Source organism: Daucus carota, chromosome 1 (genome assembly GCF_001625215.2).
Source record: "Daucus carota subsp. sativus chromosome 1, DH1 v3.0, whole genome shotgun sequence".
Classification (NCBI taxonomy): domain Eukaryota; kingdom Viridiplantae; phylum Streptophyta; class Magnoliopsida; order Apiales; family Apiaceae; genus Daucus; species Daucus carota.
The window spans coordinates 24,738,411-24,751,448 of NC_030381.2; the positions used below are offsets into that span (position 1 = coordinate 24,738,411).

General features: G+C 31.9%; 2 protein-coding genes across 2 annotated transcripts; both read right to left on the bottom strand.

Annotated features, from left to right (window-relative positions):
* Positions 1 to 4,035: 4,035 nt before the first annotated feature.
* On the bottom strand, positions 4,036 to 7,440 carry LOC108219672 (reticulon-like protein B10). Its single transcript, XM_017393170.2, is given in 6 exon segments — positions 4,036 to 4,470; positions 4,560 to 4,629; positions 4,736 to 4,811; positions 4,813 to 4,869; positions 7,248 to 7,290; positions 7,389 to 7,440. Coding segments are annotated over 6 exon segments (468 nt in total). The 3' UTR covers positions 4,036 to 4,300.
* A 2,038-nt stretch (positions 7,441 to 9,478) lies between these two features.
* Positions 9,479 to 11,892, bottom strand: LOC108212720 (uncharacterized). Its single transcript, XM_017384439.2, has 2 exons — positions 11,518 to 11,892; positions 9,479 to 9,964 (listed from the first exon to the last, which is right to left on the bottom strand). The coding sequence occupies exons 1-2, from the start codon at positions 11,755 to 11,757 to the stop codon at positions 9,692 to 9,694; spliced, it is 513 nt and encodes a 170-aa protein (XP_017239928.1). The 5' UTR covers positions 11,758 to 11,892; the 3' UTR covers positions 9,479 to 9,691.
* Between the last annotated feature and the right edge of the window lie 1,146 nt (positions 11,893 to 13,038).

The window sequence follows — 13,038 nt, forward strand, 5'->3', positions numbered from 1 at the left end:
TTTTGTATGCGATACACTAATTTACTGGTATTTATATAATATTATTTGTGGAGTCAACTCTATGAAACACTTATTTCATTAGAGTTTTGTGGTCCACGTATATTCTGCAAATAAAATATAAATTAAAATATTATAAAATATTTTGTTTTTCGAATGATAGTTTACAAACATCATTTTATTGAAAATCTTGCTGATCTCATACATCTTACAAGTTGAATATTATAAAATATATTATTTTATAATATAATCCTTTAAATTAAAACTCTCCTAATTGATTGATACCCGAGTCCCGACCACCCCCACCCATGTCTCCAACTTGTTGAACAACCTTCAATCAGGTTTTTTGTATAAGAATAACATTTATCATATATATACACCCATCCTGTTATTATTAGGTTATGTTTGGCATTCTTTATTTTATGTTGGACCCGGATGAATGACATTAAATTCAAATTTATCGTGAATTATTGTTTAAAAATTTCATTTACTTTCCCCATTCAATTCTTTATGGTCCATTCCAGTCCGTCTCCGACCAAACACAATAATAATATATAAATGGATGATCAGTGCAGAACAAATGAGAATGATTAAAATTTAGTCTATATTCGCTTGAATGGGATGGAATGGAGGGATAATGAATTTTGTACTCTAAATTAGAGGTGATGGGTGAAAATATATATGGTTTCCATTACTTCAATCATTCGATTCCAACTATTTAAACTAGAACTATAAGTCACATGTTTTGAAAGGAATGTTCATTCCACTTCATCATCATATTTCTATATGATATTCATCATAAAAAAAATTTACTCATGTTGTCAACTATTGTTTCGTTCTTTCTTCCTAAAATTATGTAATTTTTCATTCAATTCTCCCCTTATTTCATTTTATCCAAGTGAACGCAACTTTAGTCTTTATATATCAACCACTCATGTTTGCATGATAAAATAACTACCATCAACCACTCATGTTTGCATGACAAAATAACTACTAATATTGTGTTTGGTTGTGTGAATGAATAAGGATTGAGGAAGGAAATAAATGAAATTAAATTTGAACTATATTACATTGTTCAAAACTTAATTCATTCTTTCATCCCATATCTTGCACCCTATTCTAGAAATAACATTTTCAATTTAAGGAAGGAATGATACATTCTCCTGTCAGCCGATTTCTTCACAAATCTCTATAATAACAATTTTGCATTCACTCTCTTTCTAATAAAATTTTCTTCAACTTCTATTTTTATTTTTTTTTTACTTGTTTCATTCTTTTCTATCCCATCCTCCTCAAACAAACACAAAATTAGCACCTATAATTCTAGTTACCCTGTCAAAATCATTATCTTTATCCCGCATCATAATGAACAAAGAAAAAAATATGGAAAAGTATGTACGAATGAGCTAATATCATTTCAATTTTGCTTAATATAGTTCTTGTATTAGTATATTAAATCAAATTTTACAGCACAAGCATCACCACAACAAATGGATTTTACCACATTAATCTCTACAATGAACTTAGCTTCACAAATTTCTATAGTTGTGTTGGGCCTCAGCCCACTAGACTAGAAGACCATTTACGGGCCCAAAGACATGTGGTCCAAACTACACACAAGTACTAGACAACTAGTATAAATATAGAGCATGTATCCCCAAGAAAGGGGTTGGAAATACTAAGATTGTAACATTATAGTAAGAGATATACACATACTTGAAAGTTGAAAGTGATTATAAGGTAAGTGACTGGTCACCTTTGTTATTCCAGTTGAATGACCTTAAGAGAAACAAAAATATTTCGAGTTACAGTTAGTAAAGAGTTCTTCAGCGAACTGGGGTAGATTTCCTTGCAAATTTTCTGTTTTCACTATATATTTCCTGTGTGGATTCAGGAGGGCGTCATCCATATAACTATTTCTTATCCACGTGCTTTAGAAAACCAGAAACTTGCAAGTAGTATATTGCTCCACTTGATATCATGATAATTTACCTTCCTTCTTTAATCAAAAAACCTAAGCCCTTAACACATGTGGCCGGAACGGTTTTAACAATTTACACTCCTTTACCACAAGGACAGCAGCAAAAAAAAATACAAAGTTGCCTCATTGTTTGGCACAATTTACCTCTCAATTTCAACAGTTCTGATCACTTTTACAAAATATCTAGAATTGAACAAGTAGCTAGCAATCAAGTAATCTGTAATCCCAGCTATATATAAATTAAACACTGCATTGCTTTTGAAGCACAGGCTCATTTAAAAAATCTTCATATGAGGATTCTGAGTACTAACTTACATGTAATATGTGCACTTTAGAAATTTTCATTTAGGGATGCTATAGAACTAACTTTCTTTTTCATCTATGAATTGATAAAGTTATCTAAATCTATATGGTGCATTTCGGAACAGGAGACTAGTCGAGGTTCATTATAAGTTTCAGATGTCACTCAATTTTACCTATGCACAAATATGATTCTCAATCTCTTGGTAATAAATCTGTACTTAACCATCAATCACCCAGTGTTGTTAAGACTGTGAACAACCAGCCAGGTTTTATAGACCATTCCTCGCACCTCCCTACTTGTTAGAAACCAAAGATAATACAGAACCCATGTAAAGAAAAACCAAGATCCATGTATATGTTAGCAACTACAAAATCCCTGCATTTCATAGAAGTAACAATTCTTAAAGAGAATATTGTGGTACTAAGTAATTCTACTTACCCCAGAACCATTCCCAAATTTAGTTAAAAAATGATTCTTAAAGAGAATATTGTGCTACTAAGAGTAATTCTACTCACCCCAGAACCATTTCCAAATTTAGTTACTAAATGACGCGTGTTCCTTGATATGGCATCATTGTGTCATCTTTTTTATAATGACATTTTAGTCTTTTAGTCATAATCTTTTCCTCAAACCCATTGACACCATTATTGAAACTCTTGGAATTAAAATTTGAATATCTCATTCATTTTTTATTGAATCAAGTCAGTCAAGTTGCAAAAGAATCATCTTTTTTTATTCTACAAATTAATACTCCCTCCGTCCCTTTTTAGTTGTCACATTTCTATTTTTGTTGGTCATATTGACTAATTTTTGACCAAAAATTATAAGTCACTTTTTCATTATTTTAAAACACTGAAAATTGTATCTTAAAGTAGATTAAAAGTTATTTCCAGTGACATATTTTTTTAACTTTTTTACTTGATAAAATATGAAAAAATTTCAGTCAAAGTTTGGTCAATTTGACCGGCACAAAACCAACGATGACAACTAAAAAGAGACGGAGGGAGTATTGAGGTTCACTATAAATATTTTAATTTGGTGAAAGTAATTTTAAGAAAATATACCTAAAAAACCTATACACTAATTAAAATTTGTAGATTATACAAATTCATAAAAGCAATCTTTGATAGTTATAATTTACAAATAATATCCCATTATGGAGGAGAAAGAGACAATAGTAATGCAATTTAAATGAGTCTATTTTGTTAGTTAAGAAACATATGATATATTCGAATTTTAAGTTCAATTGTTAATGGTGGAAATGAGTACAAGAAAGAAAATGACTGATAAAAGATGGATTTATTCTTGAATTATCCAACAATGTTCAACTAATTTGAAAGAAGTACACACATTAAGAATTAAAAGTCCTTTATAACTAGTTGTTTTAGAAGTCTAGTATCACAAGTGATATGACACCTAAAGTGCGACTACACAAAGTACAATTTCCTCCATATCTTAATTTTAAATTAAAATTTCACATTCGATGATCATTCATTATGTTGTTATACACATTATATTATGAATTGCTACCATTCATTTTAAGATATATAATGTTCTTATAAAGACAAGATCACATTCAATCACAAACACAAAATTATTACTCAATATGGCTGTATTTAAGGTAAAATTCACAATTATATTTATAGTCAAAAACTTTAAATTTAAGTTAAATAATATCTAAAAGTTTATTTCTTTCAGATAAAATTTTGTTAGTAGTACAATGTTAGACATATAAACCTACAGACCACTTATCCAAACCATCAAAAATATAGCAAAACAATAAATCAATCTATCTTACTATAGTTTCCAGTAAACATTTTCACAATCAACTTTTTATAGCTAAAACGTCATTTCAATATTTCCGTAGCAGCATGAAAATTATTAGTGGACAATACTCCTCAAGATGCCTTTAAGTTAGAATAGTAATGCAGTAATATAAGCTCGGTGATTATCATGATGCTCTTTTGGAATACGTATGTCACTCATGACTGGGAAGGGAAGAGTACATTACATTAGACCTATTGAGTCTTCTTTTCCTTGTTTCTAGGGAATGAAATCTTGCTCAAAACCATCTCATCTACTTTCCAGTACTGTGCTTGGACAATACTATTTGCCACACTCAGCTTATCATCAATTTGATCTTGGCGCTTCTCATACAAAACTGGTACTGATAGACTAAGAAGAATTCCTAAAGCATCATACGAGCAAACAAATTGAAGACAAGAACTCTAAGGAAAGGATTCAAGTGTATTATAAAGAGACAACAGAAGGGCTTACCAACATAAATCAGAGTAAGGAAGTCAAGTAAACCACCAATGATAGAAATCAGCCACAAGCTAGAGACAACCTGATAAACCAATCCACATCGTGTTAATGTATAAGCATGAAATGAGCACAAATTGAAATTTGAATATTTGATTCATCTTTATGTAAGTAAGAATGAGATAATACACCTGAAGAAGAACTTTCAAGTCTCCTCCAATAGCTATATCGCGTGCTATTGACAAACCACGGTTACCCCACACACTTCGCAATGGCCAAAAAGGATTCTTCAAAAACATTCAGATCAGGAAGAGGAGGCAAAGGCCTGAATTCGAATTTCAAAATGTTACCAATCAAGCAATAAAAAAAAGGCACACTTTAAATTGAAACCAAACCATCCCCTTGATTGAAGCATTTGAAATTCGATAAAGAAGACACACACACAACAAAACATACTGTAAATATAAAAATTTTAACATTAAATTTTATATAGCAATATCAGAAGAAAAAATAAAAATAAAATGATAAAAAAAGAAAAAGAAAATGATATCCGAGTCTCACAACAGGAGAGAGTCACTCAATTATACACACCGATTGTAAGAGATTATATCCCGCTACTTAAAAATATCCAGAAAACAGTGCAAGACACAAGCACAACACGAGATCCTAGGGGTGAGCAGAAAAAACCGAAACCGCAAAAAAAACCTGAAAAAACCGAAAAACCACACCGAGAAAAACCAAACTGAAAATAAAACCGAAAATAACCGAAATAAAAAATCAAAATTAATGGTGCGGTTTTATTTTCGGTTTTATGCTAAAACCGCACCAAAATTAACCGAACCGAAATATATATATATATATATATTATTAATATATATATTATTATTAATATATATATATATATATATATGTATATATTAATAATAGTAATAAAGCACCTCAATTATTTTTACACTTCACATCTTATTTTATATCGAGACTTCCTGTCCAGAGAAACTCACTTGTTGAGTCACTTAAATAACTAAAAGAGCACTCAAATATTTGGAGGAGCGCTTACTCGAAGACTAGGACTACTGTAGTTTGCCACATAGCAGAAATATTTATGTTGTTAATCTGCTAATCAAATTTTATTATGAAACCTATTCTATTCTTTTTATTTATGTACTTTTTGAAGATTTTTTATTTGAATTTTATGAATAGTTAATTTTGGATAATTATATTGACTTGACATCATCTAATTTCTTGTTGATATATGTATGTTTTAGTTTTTATTGTGTATTAAGTTTTTTTCAGATGAAAGTATGTAATGTTTCCTATATCCTCATATATGGTAACATGAGTAACCGAACATACTGTACATGTTTATAAAAATTTTATATTTTTTTTTAAAAAAAATTATTATGGACAACAGTAGAAAAACCGAAAAAAACCCGCAACCGACTAATGGTTAACCGCAACCGAAAAACCGTTTTAATTGGCGTGGTTACGGTTAATGATAATTAACCAAACCGAACCGCATTTAACGGTTTGGTTACGGTTATATATATTATTAATATATATATTATTATTAATATATATATATATATATATATATATATATATATATATTAATAATAGTAATAAAGCACCTCAATCATTTTTACACTTCACATCTTATTTTATATCGAGACTTCCTGTCCAGAGAAGCTCACTTGTTGAGTCACTTAAATAACTAAAAGGGCACTCAAATATTTGGAGGAGCGCTTACTCGAAGACTAGGACTACTGTAGTTTGCCACAGAGCAGAAATATTTATGTTGTTAATCTGCTAATCAAATTTTATTATGAAACCTATTCTATTCTTTTTATTTATGTACTTTTTGAAGATTTTTTATTTGAATTTTATGAATAGTTAATTTTGGATAATTATATTGACTTGACATCATCTAATTTCTTGTTGATATATGTATGTTTTAGTTTTTATTGTGTATTAAGTTTTTTTCAGATGAAAGTATGTAATGTTTCCTATATCCTCATATATGGAAACATGAGTAACCGAACATACTGTACATGTTTATAAAAATTTTATATTTTTTTTTTAAAAAAATTATTATGGACAACAGTAGAAAAACCGAAAAAAAAACCGCAACCGACTAATGGTTAACCGCAACCGAAAAACCGTTTTAATTGGCGTGGTTACGGTTAATGATAATTAACCAAACCGAACCGCATTTAACGATTTGGTTACGGTTAATGTCCGGAACCGCACCAAACCGCACCATGCACACCCCTACGAGATCCTATCCAACTCTTCCACAACACCACATCAGCAACTGCAACCGATCTTAACAATATCAGTCAAAACATTACCCAAACAAAAACTACACTTAAAAAAAACCCAAACAAACCTATAATGTAGATCCAATCAAATTCCCAAAAACACTAATCACATCAAACAAGAAACACGGTCTCACAATACAGGTAACTACACATATCGATGAAAACTACAACATAAGGTATCAATCGCAAAGTTCCATTAGCATATATCATGCGCAAAATACACATAAAAACAATTAATTCGAAACAGAATCCGCATTTCGATGTAAACAAGAACGTAAGCAAGTAATTTTATTGTTTCATTCAAACAATATCAGTGGAAATATCACTGAAACACACTGCACAAAATAGAATTAGTAAAATTTATCCCACGACGATTAAAACATACACGTTGACATAAACAACACAAAACAAAGAAAAATTAATTGGATCTGAAAAGAACAATAAATAACAAAAATCAAAATGAACATATCGATGAGAAGTTGATAGAAATGTGCGTATAATGATGAGGATGATTCGGAAAACGCACAAGCGTCACCACCAAGAGCGAGATGGATAGAAGAACAAGGAGAGTCTCGCATGGCGGAACGGAACTCTAGGGCTTGCTTTATTCGATTCGATCGAAAATGTACAGATTGCGAGCAACGTGCTTTTTACGTGAAGAATAAAAACTTGAATATGCTTTTTTAGTTTATCTTCTCCTCGACAAAACCACTTTAATTATGATTTAGGTGTAAAGAACTCTTTTTAATCGGGTTAATTATCTAATTGGGCACTCATTTCACACCAATATATCATCCGGGGCACTCTCAAATTTTCGGCCTCATTTGAGAGATCATTTTCAAAAATTGTATCAGTCATAAAAGTAAAAAGTTTAATTCAAAAACAAATCGACAGTTTGAGAAATGTTACTCCTGAGGATTTAACACAGTAGGCTATGGATATTATGTAGGTACAATTAATCGAATTTTTGCGTCCAAAAATTGGTTATATATGGATTATTAGGGTTCTTCATAACCCATCTATTCCACCATCAATTTTACCCATTTTTTGGATGCGAAAATTCAATTAATTGTACCTACATAATCTCTATAGCCTACTGTGTTAAAGCCCTATGAGTAACACTTCTTAAACTGTCGATTTGTTTTCGAATTTAACGTTTTATTTTTAGGAACGATGCAATTTCTAAAAACGGTGACTCAAATGAGACCGAAAATTCGAGAGTGTCCCGGATGATATATTGGTGTGAAGTGAGTGCCCAATTAGATAATTAACCCCTTTTTAATCTGTGTTTTTATAATTATGTTTAGCTTGTTTGTTTTTTCTTCTTACTAATTTTTATATATATCCTTTTTAATTCAAAAATATTATAGAGCCTAAGATTTTATATATATATATATATATATATATATATATATATATATATATATATATATATATATATATATATATTTATATGCACATTCATCTGTATCATATGTTGATACTCAATAAAAAAATGATACTATATTTTAAGACTTTAAATATATTATAAACAATTTGTTAAGTTTATTTATATTTTTAACCGACATAATAATTTTAATAAATTATAGTTAGATTCATTGACATAAAGATTTTTACATATTAAAATTATCCGGTTCAATCAAATATTTCTCATTCTATCTTATCTTATAGTATTAAAAATGAGCAGAAGAACCTATCTACTTAACGTCGAGGCAATCTGCAGCAGTTGCAATCTACAGAAAACTCTGAAACAGAGCTTACTTTTAATCTGTGTTGCATCAATAAAAACCAATCAAGTCACTCAATAAATTTAAATTTCTAACTCTGATTTAGACTCCAGGATCAATTCATCATAATTAGATCATATATGATTAATTATGCACGACACTGCTAATTTCTGGTTGAATGTATTCATCTTCCACCATGCTTTTGACTGCTTTTGACTGCATACAATGGCAACAATTATCGATATATACTTTTTCATGATTCAAACTAATTCTTAGGCCAGCATTTAGCAATTGTGTAAAAAATGGGTCCAGTTTTTACAACTAAACCAAATTATATAAGTCAAGAAAAATCAAACAGATATTTATATTATATCAACTTTAATCACACACAGAGTCCACAAATAGATATGTACTCTATAAATAAGATATATCTATTTCTTTATAGAACTAATTTGTCTACTGAAATTTATATAATTTAAGCAAAAACAATTACTAATAAAGATCCTGTCTTCATGGGCCATGGCACATACTTGTAGCAAGGAATGACTACATGGAATACAATGCAAAATAACATGGACTACAATGCAAAATAACCTTATCAAAGGATTTAAGAGTCAAAACATATTCCAATAAACTTTATTCGCAATTTGGTGCCAAAATTAGGATAAGTAAAAGCTTGCTACAGAAATAGTGCCATGACTAGCTTCTACGAGGTGCTCTGGAAAGAAAATGGACAGAGCGCATATAGTTAAACACATAATCCAAATATATAGGAACAATACCACTACCAGTCTTGTAAGTGTTATATCAAAATCATATACTCATGCTATAGAATTGAATCAGCCACTTACAGCTGCTAGATGTCAAACCATTTTTAACAACAGGGAGATTCAGACTAGGAGGCTTTTTACCATTCAATTTCGCACAAAAAATTACTAAAATTTCATCAAGAAATGAAATCGAAGATAAAAATATATTCTAGTAAAAGTAGGAAGAAAATAGATGTTAAAATACAGGATCATGGAATCATCTACTGCCAATGCCGGTTATGCCGTAACTTCTCAGAAGAGGCAAGCATTTCTCTATGACTATATAAGCATGACTACACAGCTTCATTTTCAGAGCTTCCATCTACATCTGAATTTTCCTGTTTCTGCTGCTGCTGCTCTCCATTGTTATCCAATTTGATCTTCTTATTCTCTTGCTTCTTTTGTTTTTTCTTTTGTCGTTTCAAACGCTTCTTAGCTGTGCGCTCTTCTGCAGCTTTTAACCTTTCCTCTCTTCTTAACATAAACTCTGCCTCTTCCTTCTTCTTCTGATAGTCAACATCCATACGTGCAAGTCGATCTTGTTCCTTTCGCCTCATCTGCCGATACTGTACAAGGAGGAGTGTCAGATGAAATAACTACAAGAGATATTATGTACATTTAAAAGTTTAAGCACATGGTAATGGTCATTTGTGTACACTAGTTGCATAAAGAAGGTGTACATATATGCAGTTTTTTGTTAATGAAATTTTTTTAAGAGTAATTCATCATTGTGAAGATGCTCAGATATTCTCCTGTTGGTAGAGCTCACTCGTTTTCATTTCTAACCAAGAAATTTCCGAAACAGTTCATGTCCTTGCACTAATACCATCAATCACATTTGCTGCACCAAAATGGTTGTCCTCAAACACCCATAAGTAGAACCGTGGGCAGACCAATAAGGGCCCTTGGGGCATAAATACTGTAGCCAGGACTGAACTTTGAGAATTTGATAATTGTGTGTACTGTATATATACTAGAGTTAATTTTAAATGTTTTTTACTAGCTCAGTTGGAAAGAAAAACTTTTAAAACAAGTCTAATATAAGATTCGATACTTCCTAAAGTTATATATACATTTGATGTTTTGGAATGGAGTACGAATTAATTTACATCAAGGTATCTAAACGATCTATGTGTTATGTCCTAACTCAAAATTCAGATGGCAGGAAAAGTTATAACACAAATTAAATTTGGGCTATATTTTACACTTTATTTTTCATATTTTTCCTAATAAACCCCCACAACTTCAATCACGGGTCCCTATAAATCCAAAGCAATGTTTGCTAGTACTTTTAAGTTTTAAAAAATTGTAGCTACAGCAACTTCTGCAGAACATTAATCAAGCATATTGTTCTCATGAGTCATGACTAAGTCAGTCTACGGCATTAGGCGACGTGACCATGCCAAATTTTATGGAGTAAGGACCAGTGGTTGGGTGTATTAAAGTATTTCCCAGTTTTCATGAATATACAGTGGATGTTGTGAGGATGCCCGACAGTGGATTATATGTAGTCACGTTGGTTAATAATGATGAGATGGTTTGCTTTTTGCTAGTTAAAAAGTTAAAATGATGAGATGGTTTGGTGAATGAGCCCGTCATGGAAAGAAGAGAAAGAGTCAGCTACAGACTTATTTGGAGCATGCTGGAGGGGCTGAAGTGCAGCATTTGGTGTTAGTGAGATATCTTTAGGACTTTAAGGTAGATGAGGAAGAGGGGTTGCATTGGTGGTTTTGAGTTCATACCTTCGCCCAACCCACACTATGTTATCTTGCACTCAAACTCCAATCTAGTAGAAAGTGGCAAAATTATCCCCACAAATCAGCATATCCAATCTCTATATTTTCCATAATTCAACAAACAAGCTCAAAAAACTCGTATACAGCAGATAAAATCAGCAGCAATAACCAATTTTAATCATCCATCCCGGATATCAAATCTTCTAATAACCATTGCAATCAACCCAACTTTACTCAAATCATCACTTTAGCCCCTTTCTAACATTATACTTAAATATCTCCCTACAAAATTTCTTGCTCAATTAAAACCGAAAATTGTCTAATACGAATACGAGAACATTAGTAATCCATAAAAATCAATCGAATACATACTAGGTGAATACCTGATGGAAGTCGCCGGAGCCAGAACCCGCAGAACTACCGGAAGTATTGCTAACGCGTACAGGAACACACTCGAGAATTCTCCGGAGCTTAATTTCGATATCTTCCTCTTCGGGTTTAGGAGCCGGAGGAGTGTACTCGACTAACGCGCTAGATGAATTCGCCGGAGGACGTGGGGGAAGTGCGGCCACTCGCTTCTCCGGCGCCGGAACCAGCTGCATTTCCATAGGCTTAGACGACATGGTTGAACCCTAGAAAGAGGAGAGATGTTTTTGGGGGAATTTGACCTAATTGTTTGTGCTTAATTATAATTAGATTTGTTTGAGTTTGATAAAAGAGATTTAGCTACAACGTTGATTCAAGTTATCGAACTGGTTCGGTTTATATACTTGGTTTTAGATTGTCGAGAAATTTAGGGATCTCGGGTCGGGTTGTGCTCTCTGTGTGTTCTGGTACGCCATAAAGTATCAAGCAGTAAATTTCAAATATTTTTAAAAGGACCGGTTACATGTACACAATTGAATAGCGGACGTAGGTGTACACCATTAGTGACATGAAGTCATCGTATGTGCACACATCCCGCCTCACACCATTATTGACATGAGATCACTGATGTTACATTTGATTTACTTCAGTCAAAAACGTACCAACAACATCAACAACGTCAATAAATTCCCCAACTACGTAGTGAAAAATCATAAATGCGACATCAGTGACATCAAGTCATTGATACAAAAGTTCCCAATAATAAATACGACATCAGTGACTTGAAGTTACTGATATGAGAGTTCAAGTTGTATCCAGCTGTTTCATTTTGTGCAACACAATCTCAAACATCAAATCTTAAACAAACTTAAAACCTCTCCAAGTTGTCACTGTAACTGTGGGGAGATTGTGTTGTTTTGGCTTGAAATTCAAAGGTTAGGCTACATAATCTCATTATTATGTCATCTTCATTATTTAGTTATGTTTTTTCCGGAAAATGTAGTTCGGAAAGTGAAAATGAAGGTGAAAATAATTTTGACACCTTTGTACCAATAGATATTGATAAAATTGTTCCTCATCATAAAAAATCAAATATTAAAGCTTCGGATGTCGTAGTGATTCTTGATGATTTGAATGATGAATTTGTTAATTATCCGGAGGAAGAAAAAAAAAGTATGATGGTGGTGGTGGTAATGGTTGCTACCACAGTGCTAGTTGTAGTACTCCCCAAAAGAAAGAAAATTCAAGTTAGTGACTTCAAGTCAATGTTGTAATTCTGGGGATAAGTCACCGATGTGGTGACAGTGGCTCCCCAAAACTAGAGGGCTGAAAAAAATTAAGTAAAGAAAATTAGTGCTCGCCAAAAATAGAGAACTGGAAAAAATTTTAAGTAAAAAACATTAGTGTCTTCAAGTCACTGATGTAATTCTGGGGATATCGTCATTGGTGAAATGGCGACAGTAGCTCCCAAAACAAGATGGGTGGGAAAATTTTTAAGTAAAAAACATCAGTGACTTCAAGTCACTGATTTAGAGACT

Excerpts from the sequence above, each read along its gene's own strand:
- LOC108212720 (XM_017384439.2), bottom strand. The coding sequence starts at position 11,757 with ATGTCGTCTAAGCCTATGGAAATGCAGCTGGTTCCGGCGCCGGAGAAG. Across the intron at positions 9,965-11,517 it reads GCTCCGGCGACTTCCATCAG|TATCGGCAGATGAGGCGAAA; the intron begins GTATTCACCTAG and ends CTCCTTGTACAG.